General features: G+C 45.5%; 1 protein-coding gene across 1 annotated transcript in view; it reads left to right on the top strand.

The window, feature by feature from the left end:
• The first annotated feature begins 4,675 nt into the window (after window positions 1–4,675).
• The window catches only part of antxr2a (ANTXR cell adhesion molecule 2a), a 65,643-nt gene continuing 43,451 nt past the window's right edge, over window positions 4,676–26,867 (top strand). Inside the window, exons 1-10 of the mRNA XM_035639428.2 lie at window positions 4,676–5,273; window positions 10,664–10,735; window positions 13,815–13,886; window positions 14,529–14,610; window positions 14,731–14,835; window positions 14,996–15,064; window positions 15,904–15,984; window positions 19,019–19,079; window positions 20,069–20,164; window positions 21,940–22,009. Of these exons, the coding sequence (XP_035495321.2) occupies window positions 5,122–5,273; window positions 10,664–10,735; window positions 13,815–13,886; window positions 14,529–14,610; window positions 14,731–14,835; window positions 14,996–15,064; window positions 15,904–15,984; window positions 19,019–19,079; window positions 20,069–20,164; window positions 21,940–22,009 (860 nt within the window). The 5' untranslated portion in view covers window positions 4,676–5,121. The remainder of the gene's footprint in view (window positions 5,274–10,663; window positions 10,736–13,814; window positions 13,887–14,528; window positions 14,611–14,730; window positions 14,836–14,995; window positions 15,065–15,903; window positions 15,985–19,018; window positions 19,080–20,068; window positions 20,165–21,939; window positions 22,010–26,867) is intronic.

The raw sequence follows: 26,867 nt of genomic DNA, 5'->3' as shown, positions 1-26,867 counted from the left end.
CAGAGGTAAAAAAGAAAAAAAAAACTAAATAGCCAACAGAAAGAAAAGAAAAAAACAGGCAAAGGTCTGAAGAAGAGAACACACAACAAGATGAAACGTTCGAAAGGCCTGTTTGGACACGGGGGGGGTCTTCTTCTTCACGTGTCTTTTACAGGCGTCACCTTTTGTTCTCTAGTCGACCACGAGGGAGCACGTGCGCGTCACTGGCATCAACATGCAAACTCCCTGACCGGACAGGTGTCGCAGCGTTCCACGTCCTACACACACACACACACACACACACACACACACACACACACACACACACACACACACACTTAAACACGTTTGGCTTTTCGTGTCGTGTGACGAGTCGTGATTGATAGACGCTGTTTACTTCTGGGCAAGCCACTCAATTTCAACTTAAGATGCCATTAGTGACGAACAGCGCGTTCTCAAAGGAGGAAAAACAAGCTACAATAACAGTTACTAAGGTAATTGTGAGTTATCGGCGCCATTAGGGGCTCGATGGATCTCCGTTATTGTGACTAATACTTCTCTTCTGGGTTTGCCGTTGTTGAGGTGGCTTGACTTCCTGATGCCGTTTCCGATTATCAATAACGAGCTTCTCAAAAGAACTCCCTGATGAAGCATAGTATGCGTGCGGCAGCTCTGTACCTCGGGGACACTTCAGAGGACGGAGCCGAGCCGTCTCCTTCCCACAGTACGGACATGTTCACCAGACCACACTGAGTCACCGAGAGGCAGGAAACTGATTCAGCAACGCTCCGACTCGCAAACAAATGTTTCACGATCAGCTGCTGGAGAAAAAACACCTCCTCCTGTGTTAGGCCAGACGTCCAGCGAGCCTGGATGAGTAACGTCAAGACATCTCTGCGAGTCAGAGTCGACTTCTCTTTGGGAATGTCAAGCTTCACAGCTTCACGACAACTCTTCCGTTGAATCCTTACTGCACCAGGAGGGTAAAAAACTTGATGTTGGTTGTGATAGTTTGGGCTTTTTTACCATTTGGGTCTTTTCCACCAACAAAAAAACGTGGAATGTATTTCAAAGAATTTGGTGCATCGCAGCGACGTCACTTATTGGTTCTCATTTGGAAAAGCTCCTTCATGAAGACATGCGTCGTTCCCTTCGCGATGCGTGGATCCTCTCTGGCTGACATATCCCAGGAGCCATTGTACGCCGGTGAGAAAGCTAGCTAGCTGTGTGGGCCGCCATCTGCCGTGAGCGCAGTGGCTCGAAGTAGCCAACGATTGCAGTTGGTCAGGGCCGCTCCTCTTCAGTAGACCACAACCGCGAAGGCCTGGCCTCTCTAGGCCGAGTCCTCAGAAGGACCCAGTTTAGAGGTCACTAAGAAAATTATGATTTTAAAGAAAGAGGTCAAAAGTTTTTCTTTGGCCCCAAAATCCATATCATCCGAACGCCGCTCACTACTAGAAGTATTTCCTTGTTCCTGCACTTTTTGTTTTTGCACTTTGTCACGGGTTTACATCTTCGATTGGCTTCAACACTTCGCCGCTTCCGTGAATTAGCGTTGTTGTTTTAACTGTCACTTTTGATTTCCCCCCCTTCCAGCTTGAGAGCCCCATGACGAATCTGTGCACCACAACTGTTTTCTCAAGCCACTGATTCTCACGCTCGTATCTACGTTATCCCCAAACGAGAGGGAAATCCATGCCTATCTTTTTCTCTCTGTCTTTGTTCTCTGGAGCCCGGGCAGGATGCATCGGGGTTAGGTGGCATATACTAAAACCAAACGCCGTGCGAAAGAGAATTAACATTCTAATTAAAATCCAGTTAGACTTTGATTTGCCGGATAATTATACTCGTGTGTTGCTGTTCTCCGGACTATTCGGATTTGATGAGGTGTGTTCGCGCTAATTACCTCGGCGATATGAGGAGTTGTGTGACAGCGCAATTTGCCACAGCGGAGGCAAAACAAAAGAAAATGGATTTAGTCGCCATGCGAGAGGCGGCGGCGGCGGCGGGGGAGGAATCGGTTCTCTCACTTTATGAGGTGGGAGCAAAATCAGAGTTTAGGAAGATTAAAATCCAAATGTGGTTCCGGAGGCAGATGTGGTCAGTGTTTCATTGGAATGTCAACGTCCCAAACAACCATCTTGAGACCATCTCTGGCTCACATCTGGCTGCTGTACGTTAGGAGGCAGGAGGAGGACGTTCACGGTCCGAGCAGGAAAGAAACGACCAAAGTGTGGAATCGAGCGTCATGAATCTGAGGCTTTGATTAAAAAACAGAGAAAGACTTTCTCTCAGACTGAAGTTTAACACAAACCACTGGAGACTTCACTCGGCCTTTAGCCGTTTGATTTGGAATCTTTAAAATTGTTATTATCTTCATTTTTCAGATTGTCCACAAAGGCACACATCTGATCGGTTTGCCTTCAAATTTTCAGGCTGTTTATTTTTGAAGTAATAAATGCAACTGTTAAAATGCATAAATGTACTTATTGTTAAGATGTACAGAATTGCATTGACTGAATTTTTACACCTTATCTCATATTATCTTCACTTATCAAGGTCAGGGTCTCGTAATTATTAGATCATTATGAGATGAGGTGTCCATTGTTTTTTATTCAGTGAATGCGCTTCTGTAGAAATGTGCAAAATTACTAACTTTTTCTTTGATTTGACACTTTGACTTTGCCTGTGCAAGAACAAAAATGTTCACACTAAGTCGTGTCACAGTTAAAGTTGTAAATAGTTAGAAATATGTTCAACTGATAAGTTGAAACTTTATAATCACAGACTGCAGCTCCGAACGCATGTGGCTGCCAATCTTTCATATATTAATTTTTGCTGCTGCTGTATCACTATGTCCGGCCTTGACATGTGAAATTACTGCACAAATTATGCCTACGTGAATTACAGATATTGCATGAATATATATATATATATATATATATATATATATATATATATATATATATATATATATATATATATATATATATATATATATAGAGACGTGTGACACATCCTTGTCCTTGTTTTCACCTCGGTCCATCGCCTGCAGTCAAATCCTCCGGCAGCTGAGCACCTTGTTCAAACGAGGCGCGAGTCAGCGGATGAGAAACAAAACCTGGAACTTCCTGTATTTCCGTCTCGGAGATTCCCACCTGAGGGAGAGGTGTGCCATTGGCAATTTATCGTCACCTGAGGGGACGTTGCAGCTAGTCAGGAGTTAGGTAATGAAATGACTCATCTCGGAGGCGGCGCCTGGAGACGCATAATCCGTCCTGGTATTCCCTCGAAGACTTTCTGGTTTTAGAGAGAAGAGCTACTCGGGCCACATGTTCACACAGTGCAGTCAGTTAAACTGTGTGTGTGTGTGTGTGTGTGTGTGTGTGTGTGTGTGTGTGTGAGAAAATAAAATAACTGCTGGTTTTCACTAATATTATTTGGGAGTTTATCGCCAGATGAGTTAATTTTAGAGCTCAATGGTCAAGGGTCATAGGTCAAGGTCAACCACAATATTATATAAGATATCGCTGCAAATATCAGAGAGACAATCTGAAGTTCTTACTGATCAGAAAAATGATTCCCCATCACATGACATCATACGATAAGTGATTTCATTATTAATAATTCAAAAATCTAACTTCATCCTATAGGAATATAGACACGACCTAAAGTTCATATAGATCGAGAAATAATCTGTGATCCTACTGCGGGACAATGATGTCATCGCGACGTCACTGCGAAGTCAGGAAATGACGTGATTGTAGTGTAGCAATTGTATAAAGTTTTGCAATCTTGTATGATCGGCGAGGATTAACCAATCCTTCCTCATCATAATGTATAAATTATGTCGTCGTTATGAAATGGCATTATTCAAATATAAACACACCCTGTAAAAGAATGTACAAGGAATAAGTTCATGAGGATTCGTCCTCATGCCACATCTTTAATGAAAAGTTTTTCTTTTCCCACACGTGCCAGACGTCACATCTGCAGCGTCTTCCTGTTCACAATTTGCCAACAGATGTTCGCCATGTGCTCACGTTTTATTAATTAAAGATAACAAACCTGGATTTAAAGAAGAGGAATATTTGGGGACAAAATTGTTTAATTTGTTTTATTATAATTCTATGGAAGAAAATAGCTTGAAAAAAAATTGATATTCAAAATGTTAACCCATATTGATCAAACTGAGATTTTGCAGTTTGCTGAACACGTGCAGTTCAAGTCACGTCGGGAAACGACACAGTTATGACACCAGACTTCCTGACAATCCCTTGTAATCCTAATTATTTTGTTTTATCAGCTACAATAGTTATAGATAGTTTCAAGAGAATAGATTTCTGCATTAGTAGGCCCTTAGGGAATTGAACCCCCAACCCTACCAGTGCCTTGCTCTTACACTTTAGTCTGAAGACGAATTAAAAAAAAGAAGAATCAAGTGTCTGACCGGTGAAGATATTGTTAATGTGACATTATGAAGTGTTCTTGAACACCAGATGAGACAGATGTTGTTGGGCGTGTGACGTTCAGCTGAACTTCAGGCCCATGACGCCTTCGCGAGCTGTGGGACAAACCGCAACCCGAAAAACTGAAGCGTGGTTTTACTTTACTCTGGCGGGACGCAGAGACTTCTGTAAAACTCCCCGAAGGTCCCTGAAGGCAGCACGACGAGCAAGAGTGGCTGTTGAACAACGTCGACGCCCATAGCGCTCTGGTGTCCGACGCTCTGGAGGGGGCCCGTGAACGCAGCCTAACTTTTCTCCGCACGGTGAAGTTTAAGTTTCTCTGCTGGTCGCAGTTTGTCGTGTGTGTCATCTTTCTATTATTTATTATCACGACGGTCTTCTGTTTTATGGAGGATGTGAGCGAACCGTGAGTCAGGAGCAGGATGAGGAAACTTCACGGGCCGCTGGTGACGTCACTGACGTGATTTCCCTCATTTCGAAGTTGTGAAAACTTCTTCTTCTTCTTCTTCTTCTTCTTCTTCTTCTTCTGTTGTTGTGACATGTAGCAGCTGCAGACTCACCATCATCATCATCATCTTCATCATCATCACATCGACACGCTCACACACACACACACACACACACTGTGGCCTTCTGTTATAAACATATATCATAATAGTACTCACAGTCCAACATGCTGGAGAGGCGTCCTCGGTCCTTCCCCGGGACGAGCCGCTGGAGCTCGGCGGCGGCGGCGGTGCTCGTCCTGGGGATGATCGCGTCGTGGAGCCGCGCGGAGGAGGCGTCGTGTCACGGGGCCTACGACCTGTACTTCGTCCTGGACAAGTGAGTCAACTTCCATATATATATATATACACACACACACATATATATGAATATATACATATTCCATATTCCATAGAATATATATATATATATATTTTATTTTTTTAAGTTGATGGAAGAAGAGAGATGATGGGGCCCTGTTTATGGATCTACTTTTTTTTTTTGCTTTTGCATGTTCCTATATAACATTTTGAGAACTGTCACACGCTCAAAAATAAGTATTCGGACACTCCTCCGTCCGTGTGCTCACACTGTTGTCCACAAACTTTTTTAAGTTTTTGTGTTTTATGGCAACAAAGTTTGATAATGATGATAAAAAAGAAAAGAAAGTTAGATTTTTTTTTCAAATATTGGTGGAAGGGGAGAGATGATGGGGGAGGGGGTTATGGATTTACTTATTTCTTTTTCTTTTGCATGTTCATATATAACATTTTGATAACTGTCACACAAAAAAGAAAAACAGATTTGGCCAAAAGTATTCGGACAGCCCTCCGTCCGTGTGCTCACACTGTTGTCCACAAACTTTTTTTAGTTTTTGTGTTTTATGGCATCAAAGTTTGATAATGACGATAAAAATGAAAAGAAAGTTAGATATTTTTTTTTTTAAAGTTGAGGGAAGAAGAGAGATGGTGTGGCCCCCGGGGGCAGGGGGAGGGGGGTGTTTATGGATTTACACTTTTTTTTTGCAGGTTTATATCAAACATTTTGATAACTGTCAAAAACAAAACAAAACAGATTTGGCCAAAAGTAATCGGACACCCCTCCGTTCATGTGCTGACATGACACTGTTGTCCACAAACTTTTTTTTTCTTTTACAGTAAAGTGTTATTTTAACGCAATCAAAGCATAACAATGGTTTTTTAAAGGAAACTCACAGCAGGGGCGTTTCAATTGACTTTCAGGGGCCCCCCAGGCAAACGGGACCTGTTGCCCCCCCCCCACCACTTCAAACTAACCATCAAAACAGTGTCCTGTACATAGTCCATCATAGAATTGAAGATTCTCACAATATTGTCAGAATACAGGGTTAGGGTTGTGCTGATACATAATCAGCTGGGTTCTCCAGGGGGCCGCTCTCAGCTTGGGGGCCCCAGGCTGTTGCCCTCTTCCAGCGCCCCTGCCTGAGATATAATTTCCAAAGATCTGGTTTGGTTTGATTACATAAGTGGACGAATGCAACGCGGCGGCGTTGGGCTTATGTATATAAACAATAAAGACAAGCTATAACAATGAATTGAATGAGACCAATCAGGACAAAGAACAGGAAGTGTAAACCCACAGTGTTTTGAGTCGGTGAACAACGAGACAAAACCCTTTTTTAAATGTAGTAAAAGTGATGGATGAGGCCATTGTGTCGTTTGGACTGAAGGAATTAATCTGCAGCGATGGAAGCTTTGCAAAAAAACAAAAAAAAACAGATATGATGTTGGCGGTTGAAAAGGAGGAGGAGGAGGAGGAGGAGGAGGAGGAGAGCAAACCACACACACACACACACACGCACACACACACACACACACACACACACACACACACACGAGTCCGACCACGACCACGACCACGGCCTTTCCCCAACCCCAGCTCTATCCGCCAAACGTTAACCGAACCCTAAACCGCGCCGTCTTCAGGGAGTTCAGTTGTTGTGTTTCGGTTGTGAGCTTCGTCCGGAGGTGATGAAAAGCAAGAACGTTACACATCTGTAATATTCCACCCTGTAGTCGTTTAATTCTCTCTCTCTCTGTTATCGTTGTGTCGAGTAGTTTGTGTTGATGCTGTTGGGCGACGCACCACTTCCTGTGACTTCTCTCGAAGTTCACAGGCAGATTCAGTTCAGCTCAGCAGAACTTCAAGTCTGCTGCAGAAGCGTCCTGCGAGAGTTTACAGTTCTTGACAGCAACTGTTTTTCATCCCGTCCTCCCCCCGGTTTGGAAACGTGCCATCGCTCAGGGCGGCTGAGTTTCAAACTGTTCCCTTGACCCATTTCTTTTTTGTAAACGACCCCGCCCTCGCCCTCGGTCTAAATTGGAAAATTACAGGATGATGACATGATTATTTGCCGGGCTGTTTTTATTCCCCCCCCCCCCCCCCCCTTATACATTTGTAAGTTTTGGGGGGTGTTGGGGTAACGTAAGCGAAATGTGAAATGTGAGAGCTGAACTCGAGGTGATTGGTCCGTGGGTGTCGTGTAGTTCATGTCTGCAGAAAGGAAATGTTTCCACTGTTCGGCTTCCTGATTGTTCTGATAACGCTGAGGTCCTAGTGTCAGCAGGTTGTGATGTGCAAAAGAAGTGATGATGACTTTCATCTGAGGCCCGTTCATGAAAGTTTTTTTTTCCTGTTTGGGTTTTTTTTCCCCCGAAACGTTCAGTTGGAGTTCGTTCCAAGGAGAAGTCCTGCGAGGCGATGCTTTCAATGTCACCCAGCCTTATTCGTTCAGGGAAGCTTTCCACTCGAGCTGCAGCTTCGACGAAGGGGACGAGAAACGGGCATAAATATTGACGCATAAATATGACTTAACATGTTCAAGTCTTTTTCGTTGTGACAAAACATTATTTTATTTTGATGCTCAAATGAGCTTCGAAAACTTCATCAAAGAGTAGTAACTTCACAAAAATAGATTTTTATTTGCAGTCACAATATTGCACTATTTATGATTCCAGTCCTTTTTCGGTTTTGTTTATTGCCAAAAAAGTAATTTTCCTTATCTAGGAAAAAAAAATAATCCAGCAAATACGCATCAGCTCTGAGGCAGTGAGCGGACGCACGAGGCCTGTTGTCCGTCTGGTGTGGACATGAACACACGAGTCCGGCTACACCCACACTGATATGGTGGTATCGTTCCCGAGCAAAATAAAACCCCTGGTGTTTGGTTTTGCTCATTGCTGGTCCTCGTCCGTGGTTTTTTTGCCGATAGGCGATCTGCCTCCGGTTAACGCCGACACGCACATTGTAGATGTGTTAGTATGGACGGAGATTATTTAAGAGGAAGTGACCTTGAACCTAATGTAACTGAGGATGCACCGATTCCAGTGTCTAGCGAAGTGGGGTTATGGAAATGCAGCAAGTCGAGAAGCCAGAATTCCTTGAACGCCCCATCTGATCAATAACAGATGGCTTGTCGGAGCAGTGACATTAATTTGTCACCCCCCCCCCCCATTTTTACTGCCGTTCCAACACTTAACCACAATTAACACGCTGCTTAATTACCCGCCGACGTTCCAATATTGTCAAAGTACCGTGGAACTTTCCTTCGCCCGGGCCGTCGTCGCGTCCCTCCGCTGCCTGACCTTGACTCGGGCAGACGGGAGGAGACAGAGCGGCGGCGGCGGCATGAAAGATGAGCCTCCTAATGGTCAAACTCTTCTGTTTTATGTTCTGCGCACATACATTGAATTGTAATTATTGGTTTAATTACCATCTTACATCAAGGGCACATTTTACACGCTGCACTCGCCGTGGTCACAATCGACTCGTCGGGGTGGCGAGCGGGGACCAAGGGGCCACGGGTTGACTCCCACCGTACATTGGCTTGTCCTTGGTTACAGCAGTATTAATTGCTTTTTAAAGACTCTTTTAAAACCAATTAACACGTAACGCCGCAAAGGAAAACCTCCTATTCTCTGTTGTTCATGCTTTCAGACCGGCCGGAGGAGAGGAAGAGAGGAGTGTGGACCGATGCAAAAATGTTCGTAAAGGACAACGAGAAGGAAAGACAAAAGAATAAAAGAAAGAAATATTCCAATCGCAGCGACAATCAATGGATCCATTTAACTGGACTCAACCAATAGACTCTTTAGTTGACTTTTTCTCTTTGTCCTATTTGGAAAAGTCCTTTGTTGGAGTTAGCTCATTTAGTTGTAGAATGTATTTCAGTATGTGTTTAAATCAGATGTACTGCTGTTTATGTTTTTGCCCCTTTACGCCTGTCTGTACGCTTGTTCGTCCGTTTATTCGTACATTTATTCGTACGTTTGTTCGTACGTTTGTTCGTACATTTATTCGTACGTTTGTTCGTACGTTTGTTCGTATGTTTGTTCGTACGTTTGTTCGTACGTTTGTTCGTACCCTTGTTCTTCCGTTTGTTCTTATTTTTGTTTGTCCGTTTGTTCGTACGCTTGTTAGTACATTTGTTTGTACATTTGTTCGTACGTTGGTTCGTACATTTATTCGTACGTTTGTTCGTACGTTTGTTCTTATTTTTGTTTGTCCGTTTGTTCGTACGCTTGTAAGTACATTTGTTTGTCCGTTTGTTCGTACGCTTGTAAGTACATTTGTTCGTACGTTTGTTCGTACCTTTGTTGTTCCGTTTGTTTTTATTTTTGTTCGTCCATTTATTCGTACACTTATTCGTCCGTTTGTTCGTACCCTTGTTCTTCCGTTTGTTCTTACTTTTGTTCGCCCGCTTGCTCGTTCGTTTGTTTGTCCCCTTGTTCGTGTGTTAGGAGGCTGTTTTGGCTTGTCAGCAGGATTACGCTTAAACTACTCAACAGTTTTCCACGAAACTAGTTGGAAGGATGGGACATCGACCAAGAAAGAACCCACTGAATTTTGTTGCGGATCTGGACAAAGGGGGGTGGATCCTGGAATTCTCTTTTATCTTGTCAGTCACACAACAACACAAGTTTTGCGTTTGCTTGTTTGTCCGCAGGATAACGCAAAAAAAAAATCACTTATTTCCACGAAATAATTCATGGCTCTTTTTGAAAGAAATCAGACATATTCAGCGGACTCATCTTTGAGTGTGTGTGCGCCATTTTTGCACCGACTTCAAGGGAAGTGTTGGGCCTCGGCGGAGGTGGGAGCTCTATGGCCATTCTGCTCTTTTCCTTCCCATAGCTCCATATTGTTGTTCACCTGAAAATCTGTCTCCGTTCCATTGAGTATTCCAGGAGTTCTTTCGTGTCTCCTGACGGGGTTTGGTCCACGTTGGCCCGTCATCCCTTTGGGAGCTCGTCTGTGTTTCTGAACTGTACAAAATGGACTTAACTTGGACTTAACAACCTCAAAATCTCTGGTGCTAGAACTGTAATGCAGTTTCCTCCCACTCTGTCTCACAGCTTTCAGTTCAGAAGACGGAGTCACTGCCATATCGCTTTTGTTCCCCCCCCCCCCCACCCCCTTTTCTTGGAAAATAAATTCCAACTCTTCCGGCCAACTCGATTTGTAGAAAGGCAAAGCTCCTGTGAACGTGTGAGGCTCCAACAGCTGAAGTGGCTGCGATATTACACAGATTTATCAGCACCATCATCCAGCATGTGGCTGGTGTGAACGTCCAACTGTGGTTGTGGTACAAAGCACAAATACTGTACAGTATTTTCTTTTCTTTAAACTCCCCGGCACCCAATCTGCCGCCGCTGACGAGCTGTGAACTGACTCTTGTTTCCCGCTTTCAGGTCTGGAAGCGTCTCGGCCGACTGGTTCGAGATCTACTCGTTCGTGAAGAACCTCACCGACCGGTTCGTGAGGTGAGTGTGACGTCACCAGTGACAGTTTTTTAAATATCATTTGGCTATTTATGTGGCTTGTGAATCACGGAGTCAGGAAGGGGTTTCACAATGCATATATATACACATATATATATATATATATATGTGTATATATATATATTGCAACAACAGAAAAAAACATGAGATGAAGGCCCTTAACTTTTGGGGCCCAAGCAATGATTTAATGTCGATGGCGACATGGAGTTTTATCTTGAGTCCATGTAATAAATCAAATAAAAAGCTCAAGTACGCAGTAAATACAAGACTTTAAAGCCGTTAATGGCGTCGGCCAGCTCCTAAAAAAGTATCGTGGGGCACTGACAACAGAACCGACGGCAGGGAAATGAATCTAGTTTAACGTCGGCGTGGTAGTTTCATGAGGTAAATGTCAATGATTCAAGTAGGTGCAGCCTGTTGCACAGATTCAAAGGACTTCCCACTCGAGCTTCAACAGTTCATCGATTATTAATCGACTTCTAAATGAATCGTCGACTATTTTGATAATCCATTTATCGGTTCAAGTAGTTTTTATGAAATAAAAAGGTCATAATTCTCTGATTTCAGCTCGTTAAATGTGAATGTGTTCTGGTTTCTTTGCTCCTCTGTGACAGTGAACTGAATATCTTTGGTGTAACTAATCGATTAATCGAGAAAGTAATGGACAGATTAAGAGATTGTGAAAAGAAGCGTTGGTTGCGGCCCTACTTCCCACCCTACGCACCGGCTACGCACCGCGGCATCCCTGTTATTTTCTTTTTGTTGTTGTTGTACATAATCCATCAAAAAAGATGGAGAGACGTTCGCCTTGCGTAACGTGGTGGGTCCAAGGCGCCGCCTGCCAGCACAGTACAGACGGCGGCGACCCAGCCAGAACCACGTGGCTGGTTGAAGAAAAATAGCAAAGGCACCAGGTGGGAGTGGGTGGCAGAGAGGAGCAGTCTTCTGGGCTGTGAGAATGGCCATTTGCACCGGGGAGGGGGACGCCGGGGTGTGTGTGTGTGTGTGGGGGGGGGGGGGGTCCGGCGCCACACTTCATCCCCCATGCTTCCACCACCACAGAGCGGCCGGCGGGCGGACGGGGTTCAGTAGAGCAAATAGAACACTGGGAAGGCGACGGAGGACAATCTGCTCGAACAGCGCTCGCTCCCCACCAGCACTTCTGTGCCGCCATGTGGAGCGAACTGGACTGAGAGAAGAAGAACAAAGACTCCCACCTCCACCACCTCCACCCTCTGATTTGTCCTTGGCATCGCCCGCCTCTTCATCTTTTCCTCAGAAGTAGACAAATACCTCGAGGTGAACCGCACACGCACGACCCCCACGCCTTCTGAAACCGCCACCTGAGCGGCGGGCCGGGTTCTGTCGGTCCCCGCTGTGACGCGCAAAAAAGTTGCAGACAGGATGTGGATTGTATACACGGCCGCTGCCGGGTCAGTCCGCGTGGCGCGAAGACGCGTCGCCGTGTTTGCGGGGGAGGAAACGTTGGCGACTCGCGTGTCACGTGGGTGAGAAGTGTCAGCAGCTCTCCTTATGCTCCGACGGAGACACTTCAACTCGCCCCGTGCGCTCTGTGCCTGGGACGGAACTGTGTACATTTACTGCGTTGACTCGGCTTCACTACTTTAATACTTCATCAACTGGGACAGCACGCTCGTCCTGCGCGTTGTGCTTTGACATTTATTCCAGCAGTCGGAGGAATGTGAAAGTACAAAGTGGAGGACAAGGGTATATACAAGTATTCCTGTAAATACAGTAAACTTACCGGTTACTTGCGGCTTACTTATGATAAACTTTTTTCAAATTCATAATTTGTGCATCTCATCATTTTGAGCCGATTCATCCACAGAATATGAAAAATAACATGAAACTCTAATGATATCTGTTTCTAATTTTTTTTTTGAATTGTAAATTTTAGTTAAAAAGTTAAAAACACCAAAACTTTAGAAAGTGTTTAATTTCTTTATATAATGTATATACGTATAACGATTATAAATTATAATTAATGCTGCACAAGGTCTGCCAAGTTGCATTATTGACCATTCAATAATTTCAGGCTCTGCACTGATCAGTTTTTATTAAACTTGTGATAAGATTAGAAATTATGGGCGTTGATGGTTTAATCTCCAAACGGTCCAATTTTTTAATTTTTTAAAAATAATTTATTGAAGAAGTAATGTTGTAATATTGTTGCCCAAACTTTGTACTCTCACTGATATTTAAAGTTTTCGAGAGATATTCAACCATCCGCCTTACGAGGTCAAAATTAATTAAAATCCTTTATTTTGATAGTTTCACACATACACACATATTTATATATATATATATATATATATATATATATATATATATATATATATATAATCAGGACATTAAATATTGTCCTGATTTGACTTTTATCTGCAGTATTTAGTAAAAAAATAAGTTTTCACTTCCTCTTCCACTTCTCTCTGCTGACAGTGTTTCTGTCTGATGAAAAACTCAAACATGTCGGTCGGTGTCTGTATCTGAGAGAAGAGGGCGAGTTTTCAACATGAGTCATGGGACAGATTCCAGACTCTGGTCAGTTCACACCCTTTTCAAAGTCGCAGGTACAAAGTACATGTATGTGCAACAGGATGTGTGTGTGTGTGTGTGTGTGTGTCTCACCACAACACGTTTCCTTTTATGCAAAATTGAATGAATCACTTCCGTCACTTCCACACTTCAGTCGCACACTAATATTAGTTGACATTAAAAGGGCCCCGTCTGTTTGCTCCGTTAATTACGCCTCTGTAATATTCTCCTGAACTGAACTCGTGCAGAAGCTGTTTATTTTTTTTTATATGAAACCGTCTCTCACGCCCGACTCCTTTTTATAGCCCGTCTGAGCGTGTGACATGTCCCGCTGCGTGGGCGGGCGCCGGTTGATGAAGACGACGACGAAGGACAGAAGTGACGATTTTTATGGCGGAGAGGAAATAAGAACTTGTTGCGTGTCGTCCTTTCGATAGGGACGCGGCGTCCATCTTGAGATGGTTTGAATTAATTGAAGCATTTCTGATCTCTTGTTTGTCCTCAGCCCCAGGATGAGAGTCTCCTTCATCGTGTTCTCCGCCCAAGCAAAAGTCCTGCTGCCTCTGACCGGAGACAGGTACTGAGCTCGTACATTCATACATCCACGACCCTGTTACGTCTTCATATCGCGACTGTACGCTCACGTGTGATGGAGCACGGGTTAAAAGTAATGAAATAAATAGTATTAAAAGTAATAAATAAGTAAACATACAATGTAAGCATAGAAGAAAATATAAAAAACGGGAATAATTCGTACAACGTAAACATGGAATATGGATAGAAAAATACAGTAACATTGCGTAATAATTCAAGTTTGCTATGAAAGTTTGGCTTCACATGTAATTATGTGTTTTCATTAGAACAAGATGAATCACAACCTGCAGTTTGTGAATGAGTATCTGTGATTAGTCCCCAAATCTGTGAGCCAATCAGAATCTGAACTGAACACAGTTCTAATGATATCCTACGTTTCCCTTTCAACGCATGACACAACTTTGATTTCACTGTAATTCATCATTTCCCCTCTGGTTTCTCTTCCACACAATAAGCCTCTTCTCCTTTTCGTCTTTACCACATGACCATATGAATGTCTCTCACTGGCACAACCACGACCACAAATTATAGTCCTCTCTCTATAATGGATCGGCGTCAACACGCTGCGGTAACGCGAACATGATTTCAGCCAAACACAGATTTTCCCCGCCTGCGTGTTTCGCAGGTCCGAGATAGAGAAGGGTCTGGAGCGTCTGCGGGAGGTGAAGCCCGCAGGTGAGACGTACATGCACGAGGGACTCAAAGAGGTCAGTTCACCGCCTCGGAAGCCCCCCTTTTCTTTTTTTTGTTGAAACAAATGGAATCTTGTGAGAAGGTGGAAACCTGACCAATCCGCTCCGTCTCTGTTCTCCCTGGAACGCGCGAAGGCCTCGGCACAGATACAGAAGCAGTCGATGAAGTCCTCCAGCATCATCCTCGCCCTGACGGACGGGAAGCTGGCCGTCTACGTGCACCAGCTCACGGTGAAGCAGGTCCGAGAGTCAGGTCCCCCCCCCCCCCCCCCTCGGCCCCTTTACACTTCCATTCAGCTGTCTGTTTTCACAGTGTGTGTGTTTCTCGTCTTCTTGTTTCTTTTCCCCCCCTCACGCTCCACATCGCCGCGCGTCGTCCACCCGCCTCTTTGAGCCGCAGGCGGACGAGGCGAGGAGGTTCGGCGCCCGCGTTTACTGCGTGGGAATCAAGGACTTCGACGAGCAGCAGGTGAGAGGAGAGGGGCCCCGGTTCTTAGATCGGCCGCGCGGCGCGCGCTGGTGGAGGTGGATGTGCGGCGGTCACCACGTAGTGGAGACCAGGGGCTTCGGTCGGCTCGGCGGTCGCAGTGGATTCGAAGAAAGTTCTCGTGGCAGAAAAACATGGCGAACGCGAAACCTTTTTAACTACTTCGGATGTTTGGGCCCAAATAAGATGAAACATGCTGTTTCCAGCAGAGCTCGAGATCCCTCGGACAGGAGGTGAAAACATAACTCACTAACTAACACAGACTAAATACCAATTATAACTGAAATAAAGATTAAAAAGTGGGCGTGTCCCTCGAATACCAACAACGTTACCTCAAGCCACGTACTTTGTGTTAGCAGTAGTTTGTTTATTATGTATATTTATACATGGAAACGCCAGTTCTGCCGTGAAGCCGGAAGAAGAAGTTGTTCTAAGTAGAAACTCAGGAGTAAAATCAAATGAGTTATTGTTCCATCGTCTGTTCAATCAATATATTTACACAGGGTTTGTGTCTGAGTGGTCAGTGATGTCTGTGGTGTCACTGTGTCCCCTCCGTCCCCCTGTAACCATTGGTAACCATCCTGCCACGATGAGCTCGCATCAAGTCATAAACAAAGGCCATGTCGCTCCCAGCTATTTCTTTTTCTTTTTGTAGTTTTTTTTCTATGGTCGAGCAAAGTGTTTGCCACAGTCGCGCCATCTGCCGCGCGTGCCGCTGCCCATGGTGCAAGAACAAGAAGGACGGTGCTCGGTCACAAAGAGGAAGGAGGCGGCGTTGAATCAAGCTCCTAACTCCGCTCCCGTCTCGTTCCCCCCCGCAGCTCGCCGAGATCGCCGACACCAAGGACCAAGTGTTTCCTGTCAAAGATGGCTTCCACGCGCTCAAGGGCATCGTCAACTCCGTGAGTTCTTGCTTCCTGTTTGCCTCGGTCGCGGTTGAATCTTTCAGTTTTCCGTTTAGAGGTTTCTATCCTGATCTCAGAAGTAACTGGAGGCGCCGACGTATGGTTTGGGGGAATCGTCTCGGTGAACTTCCTGCGGAAGCCGCTCGCTGTGGCCTCAGGTTGGCAGACGGGCGGAAAGGAACGCGTCCTTCCAACCCGAGGCGGCGGCGGCGGCAGGTCGTCACCGTCCGTACGACATCGTTTCATCGTGTCGAGGGTCCAAACTCGACAGCGGCAACTTTAATGCTTCACAGAATGAAAGCCAGTTGAACGCCATTGAAATCTATCTGGTCGCAGTGAGAGTCCGAGAGTCAGAGTCTCTCAAACAGTGTTTGTGCGACGACCGCTTCCCCCCGTGCAGCCGCTTCCTCGTCTCCCGCCAGACAAATTACTGAGACTTTTCCGTTTGTGCTGCGGCTTCTTTTTCGGGCCGAGCGCCGTGTGTCCGTGTGTGTGTGTGTTCGTGTGTGTGTGTGTGTCCGTCCGTCCGTGTGTGTGTCCGTGTGTGTGTGTGTGTCCGTGTGTGTCCGTGTGTGTGTATGTGTCCGTCCGTGTGTGTGTGTGTGTGTGTGTGTGTGTGTGTGTGTGTGTGTGTGTCCGTCCGTCCGTGTGTGTGTCCGTGTGTTTGTGTCCATCCCTGTCAGTCGCCGCGCGGGGGTTTGTGTGGCAACATTATTTATGAATCTACGCCCAGAGTTCCCTCTGACCCCGAGCCGGTTCCTCACATCGGCGTCAGTGTTGAGGGGAAAAAGACCAGAGCCAACCAGACGGAGGCAAAGGCCAAAAAGGGGCGTGGCTTCAGGGTCTGACACGCGATGCTAATAAAGTACAACAGAGTCGGCGTCGCACAGAACCCGCAGGAGGAAACGAGGCCTGCGCGCAAACAGCAAACATGCATTTCAGTTTTATTTGCCCCATTTGGATTAAACATTAGAATCACACACGACATATGTTTTCAATCGTGAGCCTGTGTGAAATAAGAATGAGGAAAACAAAAAGACACTTCATTCAAAAACCAGGTGCTAAGTGACGACGACCAACACCCTGGAAAAGAAAAGAAAAAGGGAAAACGCACAATATTTATTACACAGAATATTGACATTTCCAAGGAGCATGTGAATCCACCCAGTAATAAAGCCTGGATTTGATTATAGATTATTACAGGCAAATAAGTTTGTAATTGGTTTGCGAGAAGAGCTGCAAACAGTCGTTTTCAAAAGCTTTTGAGTTTTCTTTTTTCCTTTTTAGTTTATTTTTTTATACGTTAAAATCATATATGACATGTTCATTTTCTTATTCTACTTGCATGACCACACAGTATCGTGAGCCTTGGTGATGTATGTTGCATATGTTTGCAGCAAAAATGATCAAAAATGATCCCCAAAAAAAAGACATTCCCTCAATGATGAACATCAAATGTGTTTAGAGCTTGTGAAAGTTTGGATGTTGATTATTGACGAGCAGATATTTGGTTTGTTCGGAGTTAATACATCTACATAGAGGACGTCTTGCACAGTCAGTTTCTAAATTGAATCCTTCGCATTAACGTTGCATGTGTGTTCCCTTCGTCCTTCCAAAAAACTTTTCCAACCCTTTCATGAGAACGAGCAGCGGCACGACGACGACTCCTCAGCTCGTCCCCTCGCTCCTCGCTGAGCAACGCTGCAGCATTCCTCTCCGACTCGTAATGAGCTTGGCCGTCCGCTCCGTTCCTCGGCTGCATCGCGGGGACTTGAGGTCATCTGCGCGGCCTCCTCTCGCCGCCGGATCATGTGACCGGCACCACGGAACTCACAGCGGAGAGGGAGGGGGAGGGAGAGTTGGCAAAGTCGTGTTACACTGGGACTTGTGTTGCCTGAGCTACAAGGGACAATTTGGGGGAAAACCCCCTTAAAGTTGCAGTGTGGCCACGTGGTTATTGTTCATTTAAACTCTTTGACAGTATCGCAGGCGTCTTTTGGTTATGTGATCCACGAGAGAATTTCCCCCCGTGAACTGGCCACGAGCTGCAGCGCCGGCGGAGATACAGGAACCCGGATGATATTTGGATATTTGGACGACCGCCTCCATATTAACTTATGTAATAGAACTCTGATGTCAAATTGTGGTCTGAAAAAAAAAATCAAGCCAGAAGACGGAAATTTGAACCCTGGGGAAAAGTGTGGAATTTAAAAAATGGAAAATGTGTCGTAACCCTGATATTTGAATATCTCCAAAGATCCTCTGACCCTAACAAATGACCTAATTTTTACTTTACTGTATTTTAAGACCTACTCGTCAGAATGCAGAACATTCCTGCAATGTCATTCCTGTCAGTCCTATCATCAATATAGTCGTAGAAAGACATTTTCTTTTATTCATTTCTATTATTTATTATTTTTATTTTAAGGCGCGTTGCCAAAGAAGTGATTAGACGGGGAAGAAACCAGCGGCAGATGATCCTTCTTCCTCCCAGCTGCTGTCATCCACAACCCTCTCCCCCCTTTTCAACGCTTCCATATCAAACCGTCATATTTAATAAGGCCGCTGTAAACACTCCCCCATTTCCTGCTCGTCAGATTGAAGTTTTGCCCAACATCATATGAAAGGTTCAAGTGTCCTGTATCGGGGTTAATATGCTTCTTTTTACCGACTGTGTAGCGGGGGGGCGTTTGTGTGTTTGTCCTTTTGTTGATTTATGGAATCGCAGTGGACAGTGGCGTCGCCTCTTTATATGTTAATGCAGGAACCGTTTTTTTTTTTTAATAGAACTGAGGAATAGGAACAGTCTCGCATAATTTCCCCATGAAGGTTTGACACGGCGGCCGTCCTCCGCCTCGCCGTCCTCCTCGCCCGCCGAGACGTTTCTCAGGTGTTTGCGCCCTAATCTTGTTTACCTGAAAGTTGACGGCGCTGATAAACGGCCCCGGGGGGATTTGATGTATTTATTCCTTTGGGCCGAAAGGGGATAATGCACCCATTTGATTTTTTGATTTTCTCCCTCGTCCTGCAGATATTAAAGCGATCGTGCACAGAGATCCTGAGTGTGGAGCCGTCCAGCGTCTGTGTGAACGGTGAGTGGAGGAATCCCTCTTCTTCTTTTTTTTTACTGCGTGCTCAAGATGGTTTTCCTGGAATAACTGGAACGATATCTCCGGTTTCAAGCAGTGGTGAGGCAGCGAGTACTGAACCTCAGACAGTGTCGACTACTGGAGGTTTTGCAGCTTCACCTCACGTCACTTGTGACCTTTGACCCCCGGTTATGCTGCGTTCAAAACATAAAAAAACATAGTTAAATGGTAAATGGACTGTATTCATGTAGCGCTTGTCTAGTTTTGTTGACCACCCGGAGCGCTTGACAGGACAAGTCACATTCATCCTTTCACACACATACACACACACACACATTTTCATACAGTCAGAGGCAGTTTAGGGGTTAAGGGTCTTTCCCAAGGACACGTCGGCATACGGACTAGGGGGGAAGCTGGGATCGAACCGCCGACCTCTTGACCTCCTGAGCCACAGCCTCAAGAGTTGTTAGAAGTTTCCTCCTCAAGCTGTTTTTAATTTCCCCTTCTAGAGGCTTGTGAAACTATCTAGAATTTCACAAGAAAGATTAACATGAATTCGTCTCTCAGACCTATATATATATATATATATATATATATATATATATTTATACTTGTCATGATCTTCTGGCCTGTTAGGTTTGTTCCTCTCCATGACGACCTTGTGACCTCCAGCTTGGGCCTGAATCAAATTGCCCACATGTCAGGATGTGTTAGGTCCACATTCATGACCGTGGTGTTATTGTCCAGCTGGAACAAACATAGTGCAAGTTATTCAAACAGTTTTGCTCTTGATTTTTTTTGAAATATATGTCGTATATCTAAATACAAACATACGCCACCACTCTGCCAAACACGTGAACGTCAACTGCAATGCTGTGAAAACATAAAAATGATCACAACACATTGATTGGAAAGATTCCTGTCTGTCTTGTCTGCCCCTCCCCCCTCCCCTCTCCCCTCCGTCTTATCTCCCGTGTGTTTACATTCCTCAGAGTCCTTCGACATCGTCCTGCGGGGAAACGGATTCGCCCTCGGCCGCAGCAACGAAGGCGTCGTCTGCAGCTTCATCGTCGACCAGCAAACCTTCAGTGAGTGTTGGAAAAAAACACACACGCGGTCATCGTGTCAGCACGGCTGTGATATGTTTTAATCATGTTCCTCATATGAAGCCTTCAAAGGAGTCGTCCAGTGTCGTTCTTTATTAGTTCAAACTGGGACGTGAGGTGAGACATCCCTCCCATAAACACGCCTGATTTTATTTATTTTTTGCATCAAGATCCATGAATTGTTTCCCTTTGAGATCTGTCAAAAAGTGTCCTAAAAAAAAAAAACGCCATCTCACAAAGTTAAAGAAAAACGGATAAAACATTCCCACATTCCCGGATCCGTGGCAACGTTTTGTGGAAATTCGTTGAGTCTTTTTTTTTTGCGTTGTCCTGCTGACGAACAAACGGACTAGGGGCGAAATCATAACCTCCGTCGTCGTGCGACGAGATAGTTGCTTCTCTGTGGAGTCGGAGGTAGCATCTTGGCCAGTGCCAACCAGATGTAACCATATTGGAGAATGTGGACTCCAGCAGAAAACAACCAGTGGAGTCGTCCCCTGCTGGTCGTTCCAGAGAACACAGGCTTCAGGCACTTCTGCAATGGCTTTTCTCTCCGGACCTACTGACTTACAGGACGTCCGTTTGGATATGGGCACAACCGCTTTGATGACATCACTGACGACCCCATCGAAGGTCACACTGGCGCTAGTCGTTAAGTCTCATTTTCGTACCTAACTTTGCCGCGAGGTGAGTGGATAAAGAAACGTCTGTGGATTCCACATCTACAGCGTCTGATCTGAATCCCTTGTGCGTCACCGCGCTCCTCATTTTCAGCTGACAGTCCGTTCGGTTGAAGAAGAAAAAAAGTCCTTTTTCAGGAAGCAAACAGGATTTTCTCCTCCAGCTCCAGCTGGATTGACGGCTGCCAATGACAACACTTGCACGCGTCCACAAAGTTATTTTTGATTTTGTCATCATATGACTCAAAATGCTTGAGAGGATTTTTTTCTTCTTCTTCTTCCTTTTTTCTCTTTTTTTTTTAACTCCGTCTGAAATGGGAAGTAGCCGTGAGCAGATGTCTTCCTGTTAGTCCTTTTCTCAGTTGAGGCGTCCTCACATTTGCCCACTTGGGGCCTATTTATTCCCTCGTCGGCGTCTTGCATGTGTTCAGCTCCGACCTTTTTCAACAGTATAATTATGGACAGGGGCGCCACGCGGCGAACGATGGAACACGCAGCGCATATGTGAAACAGACGCTTCGGTCGTCCAGTCGGGAGGAAAAAAAATTAATAATCGGAACGACAATGCTGAAACATCAAGCATATGACACGGTGTTGATATCTCCCTGAATGCAAAGACATAGATGTTTGCAAATGTATAATACTCGAGACAGAAATTCCTATGATGCATCAGGTTGAGGAGGAGTTTTACTGGCCAATATTGAAAATATGAAAAGCTGAATTAAACAGAATTTGGTCTGATGTTACAAATCTCTTTTTCATTTATTTTTCTGAATAACATTAAGAACAAAGTTTGAATTTAATTTGGAATATTGTTCAGTAAACAAAGGTTTAGTGGTGTTTACATTTGGTCCACTTCCTGATTCAGTGCCGGGCCTGAGAATCAGGGGAAATGTCGGGAAGTTCACTGTGCCGTTATCCTGTAATAACCCCTTCTGGCCACAGTGGCCGCTGTTTCACAAAAGGGACATGGGCTCATTTTTTTGTAATAAAAAAAACGATGTCTCACGGTAAAAAAAAAAGTAATAATGTAAAAAGCTTATTGATGTTTTTTTTGTTTTGTTTTGTTTTTTGCAGATAACAAGCCGACCGCAGTGCGTAACGATTATCTGCTGTGTCCTGCGCCCAAGCTCTATGAAGTCGGACAGTAAGTACATGGTGGTGAAAGATGATGGAACATGGTCACACACACACACACACACTCACACACACACACACACACACACACACACACACACACACACACACACACACACACACACACACACACACACACACACACACACACACACACACACACTCTCACACACACACACACACACACACACACACACACACACACACACACACACACACACACACACACACACACACACACACACACACACACACACACTTCCTCTCTTCTGCTCCTTCATAACATTTTTATTCCCCCTTTTTCTCATTTATTTCCTCATTTTTTTCTTTTTTCTTCATATCACACTGATATCTCTCTTGTTACCAGCTGAGATATTTGAATCCTCTTGGTTTCTCTTCTTGCCTCAAACGCACCGTCTTTATTAAGCTTCTCCTTTTTCCTGAGAGCTGTCTCAACATCTTTCTTTATGTTAAAACAAGTCGCTGAAGGGATGAAGACGCAGCAAACATTGTGGATGTAGCTCGACGGAGAAGAAAACTCAAAAACAACAACCCCGTGCATCACAACCCTCCGAGATGGAAGTGAAAACAGTGTAAACATGCGTTTTTTTTTCTTTATTCTTGGCTGCGTCGCTCACTGTTTGAGTTCAACGTCGTCTCCTCTTTAATCCCGACGCACCGACAGATGATCGCTGAGGCGTTTCGAGACGGAGCGGCAGATTCTCGTGTCCGCGCTCGCTTTGCAAATCCAATCAAAAATGTATGATTACGAGCGCCGCTGGCTCCTGAAGGCGTTTCTCTCAGCTCCAGAACAGATTATCAGATCGTACGATGACGCGTGGGGCGACTGGAGCCGCTCACCTCAGATTATCTGCTCGGAGTTTTAAATCCAAACTGCGGCCGTGTTTTTAAGGTTTCTGTGTTCGTCTCTAATTTCTCTTGTACTTATTATATATATTTTTTTACATTTGTATTTGTTATATATCATTTTTTTTACGTTCGTATGACGTGTTGTGTCCCAGTTTGGGGTCAAATATAAGGTCATGGGGTCATAGGGATCCAGAACTGGATCCAGGATTTCTTTTGAATGATGCTTCAACATTTTGACTAATATCGTCATAAAAAGACATAACATTTATGAATGAATCATTTACTATGTTAAATGTTAAATGCCAGAATCCAGGGCGTTATCTTCAGATTCTCCCGTTTGTGTCTTAATAACAATTTAAATATCAGCTGAGAAATTCATCTAAAAAAGATGTAGAACAAAGAATCACATAATCCTCAGACACTGTTTTGGTCATTAATTGAATGAACTCTCAAATTTTTTCAAAAATAATTGCAGATAAATTAAAACAAATAATAATTTTAGAGTAAGAAAAACTCTTGGCACGTGACCCAGTTCTTATCAGGTGTGTTTCTATAATGAAAATTTGGATCAGGAAGCAAATTGTTTTGTTATCAGAATATCAAATGTCATGTCTCGAGTGTCTTGTCCACTCCTTGTCTGCTTTTTTCTGGTGAGACAGACGTCCTCGTTTTAGTGTTTTTACTCCGATTCCTCTCTCGGACAAAAACCCGGAGAGCGGAACGCGACCTCCCCTCGCGTCTTTCCACCGACCGGTCCAGGATACGGTGGAAAGAACATCTGCAGCCCCCCCACCCCCCGACAGGACCTGAGCCGATGCTCCTGTACTGTACTGCGCTCCGCCGTTTGCAGGAGCGCCCGCTTGATTAACTCTTGGCTGCCGACGGTGACCCGTTAAGCAGTTAGCTGCTGCGGGCGGCGAGTAAACACATCTGCTGGAGGGGGCTCTGAAAGGATGTGCGACAGATGCAGCCATTCCCTTTTCCACGCTCCGCGTTTAAATAATTCACCGTGCACTGAGGATTCCCCCCCCCCCCCCCCCCCCCCCCCTCCCCCCCCCCGACCACCTGCATGGAACGTCGGGAGCCCGCAAACTTCCGCCTCCGTCCATCTGTCTGCTCCCGGGCGCCGCTCTGCTCAGCCGGAGAAGAATCGCCATCTTTTCATTGTGAATTCCTTCGTGTTCCTTATCGCACGGAGGCCTTTGAATCCCCGTCTTGACCTCACAGATGTGAAAACATATTTCGAGATACAGCGGCCGCTCGAGCGCGAGGCCGCCGCCGCTCCGCTTCCCGTCCAGTCCCGTCCCGTCCCGCTGGCGGGCGGGGGGGGGGGGGGAGCATCCAAGGCCGCATGTGCAGGAATCGCAGTGTCCTCGGCCGGTCACGGAGCTGCGTGTAGGAGCACTCACGAGGAGGCCTCATCTGCGCTGACAGCTGTGGCATCAGGCTTCAAACACTGGCATCTGCCTTCCCTCCCCCTCCTCGTCCTCATCCCCCTCCCCATGTGTATCCCCATTAGGAGCCCCCCGCACACACCCCGCTCGGCGCCCCGACGAGGGGTTAAGTGGCTGCGCTCTCGCGGCAGCGTGTCCTCACCTGGTGTTTCCACAATGGCGTCGGAGGGGGCGAAACAATAACGGAGCGGCGGCGGCGACACCTGCTTTACAAAGCAGGTACAGAAGCTAACGCTGACGCTCGTCAATAATTAAACGGGGGCCGCTCCCATCTGCCTCAGTGGCGGTGGGGGGGTATGAACATGTTTATGATAGAAATGTCCTGGCGTTTGATTGTCCTCCACGTTGGGGGGACGCCACACGAGGACGTGGGCGGCGCTTGTCGGCCTCGGATCTTCAAACGTGCCGCGTCAGATGATTCAAGCTGCTGCTGGAAAAACGGATATAAGGCGATAAACTCTTTTAGGTCTGAACTGAAAAAAATCGACCTGAAAGTGGAACACAATGGAAAGTGAAATGTGAAAAATTTTATCCGACACTGAAAAACATAAAATCTGCGGCTGAAAAAAATGAGACCTGAAATTTCTAAATTATTTATGAAAGTGAAAATTTTAAAATAAACGAGTCATTCAAAAAGAATTCCACGATTGAATCAAAATAATATTTGATTGGAATTTCTTTTCCTATACTTATTTTTTTATTTTGAAAACACTGTTTTAATTTTCAAAGTTCAAGATCAAAACCTGAACTCTCAGTTTCAAACTTTTTCTTTGAACCAACAAAACATATGGCCCTGATTTAGCTCCATACTTTTGGCTCTAAATTGTCTTTACATCACTTGTTTCCAACACTTTTGCCTCGTAACCCTTTCAAATGACCAAACGTTGACATGTGACTCCTCGCCGTAGGTTGTGTTGAGTGTGAATATGACTTAAGAGGCGGTTCCACCAGTAAGAGAAGGTTCAAGGCCTGAAAGCCTCCAGTCAATCTCAAGAATCATTTTTCCCCGTCAGACAACTTTGAAAGAATTTTGTCAGACCCTGTGTGACAGCGGATCATGTTTTTTAGATCACGCAGCTGGGTTTTATTGAAGTTTATGTTTTTACTGGATTGGATATTTTGCTGCAGGATTACTCAGAAACTTGGTGGAAGGATCACGAGACTTTGGCCAAGAAAGAAACCGTAGGAAATGTTCCATAAGGTTATTTTGACATTAATGATTCAGACTTTGACGATTCAGACTCTGATCCAGTGGATACAGTAAGGGAATGGGAACATATTGACTTCCTGGAGTGGGAAGAAAACCCCAGCACTGTCCACCACGAATTGGAACGGTTGTCTGAGGAAACATAAAGACGTGTGATTGTGGAGTCGTGTCAGGCCACACGCTGGTTTCCTCCTTGCACGTTACCAGCTGCCGTTCCCGGAAAACCTTAAGTTCATTGAAAACTTTGCACCATCTGTCTCTGACTGACGTCTCGTCCTGTCCCGGTCTTTCGGGAGATGATCCGTCATCAGAACTTCTGCCACGCGGACCCGTTCAGCAGACTGATGGCTCCTGGATGCCGGGCGACAGGCCTCGCATATGCTCCGCCGTGAATTATTCAGCCGCGTCAATTTTCACGTCTTTAAGGGAAGTTTGAAAGCCATTAGCGCCGCCGCCGTCGCCTCCTCCAGCTGCAGCGCATCACCAAGGCTCAGCGTCACGGCGGGCGCCCGGCTTCAGGCGGCGAGCCCAGGGACGAGGTTTGGTCCAGAGATCCGCGGCGGAGGAGAAGCCTTTTGTGCCGTTCAACCGGTCGTCCCTGGGAGCCCCGCGTCGCTTTCTTCCTCGATTCTGACTGATCCCTCGGCCCCCGTGACAATCTGCCCTCTCATCTCCCATTTATTCAAACACAAGCGGCGACCCGGGCGAGCAGCTGCAGCTCGCTCCTCCGCGTCACTCACTGGCTCTGACTGCGTAAAAGTTAAATGACAGGGTGTTGAATTATTCATTCCACTTTCAGTCGCTCCACTTTTTAACTCGCTATCAATTAATCTGTCAGGGTTCAGATTCGTTCAGATAAGCTTTTAGTCGACAGGTGGTCAGAAAATAATGAAAACCGCCACTGTTTTTGGCGACACATGGGACCCAGATGGATTCTGGGAGCTCTTTTCTTTTCCTCTATCAGACTCGGTCTGGATCTCCTCCATTGGAAACCAACCGGGAGAAATCTTGTTGGTCCAATCACAACCGATTATCTGATAATGGGCGGGGCTTATACCACGAAGCGGAGAGCAGCGACTTTTGTAAACAAAATGGCCGCCGCCAAACGAGCATTGGACTAAAAGTACCGGATATTTCAAAGGTAGCCTGGCGTAGCCAGACTAATACTCAAATGCGTATTAGTCTGGGACCTCTCGGTTCATTCTCAATTTTCCAAGATTCATGGGAGAAATGTGAAAATATTGGGTACTTTGAGTCAAATGCTCGTTCGTCAGCGGCAGCCATCTTGGTTGTTTACAAAAGTTGCTTCTCCCCGCGTCGGCGCTGATTGTTTTACA

The sequence above is a fragment of the Scophthalmus maximus genome, chromosome 19 (assembly GCF_022379125.1).
Source record: "Scophthalmus maximus strain ysfricsl-2021 chromosome 19, ASM2237912v1, whole genome shotgun sequence".
NCBI classification, from domain to species: Eukaryota; Metazoa; Chordata; class Actinopteri; order Pleuronectiformes; family Scophthalmidae; genus Scophthalmus; species Scophthalmus maximus.
This window is presented reverse-complemented; position numbering and strand designations above follow the sequence as displayed.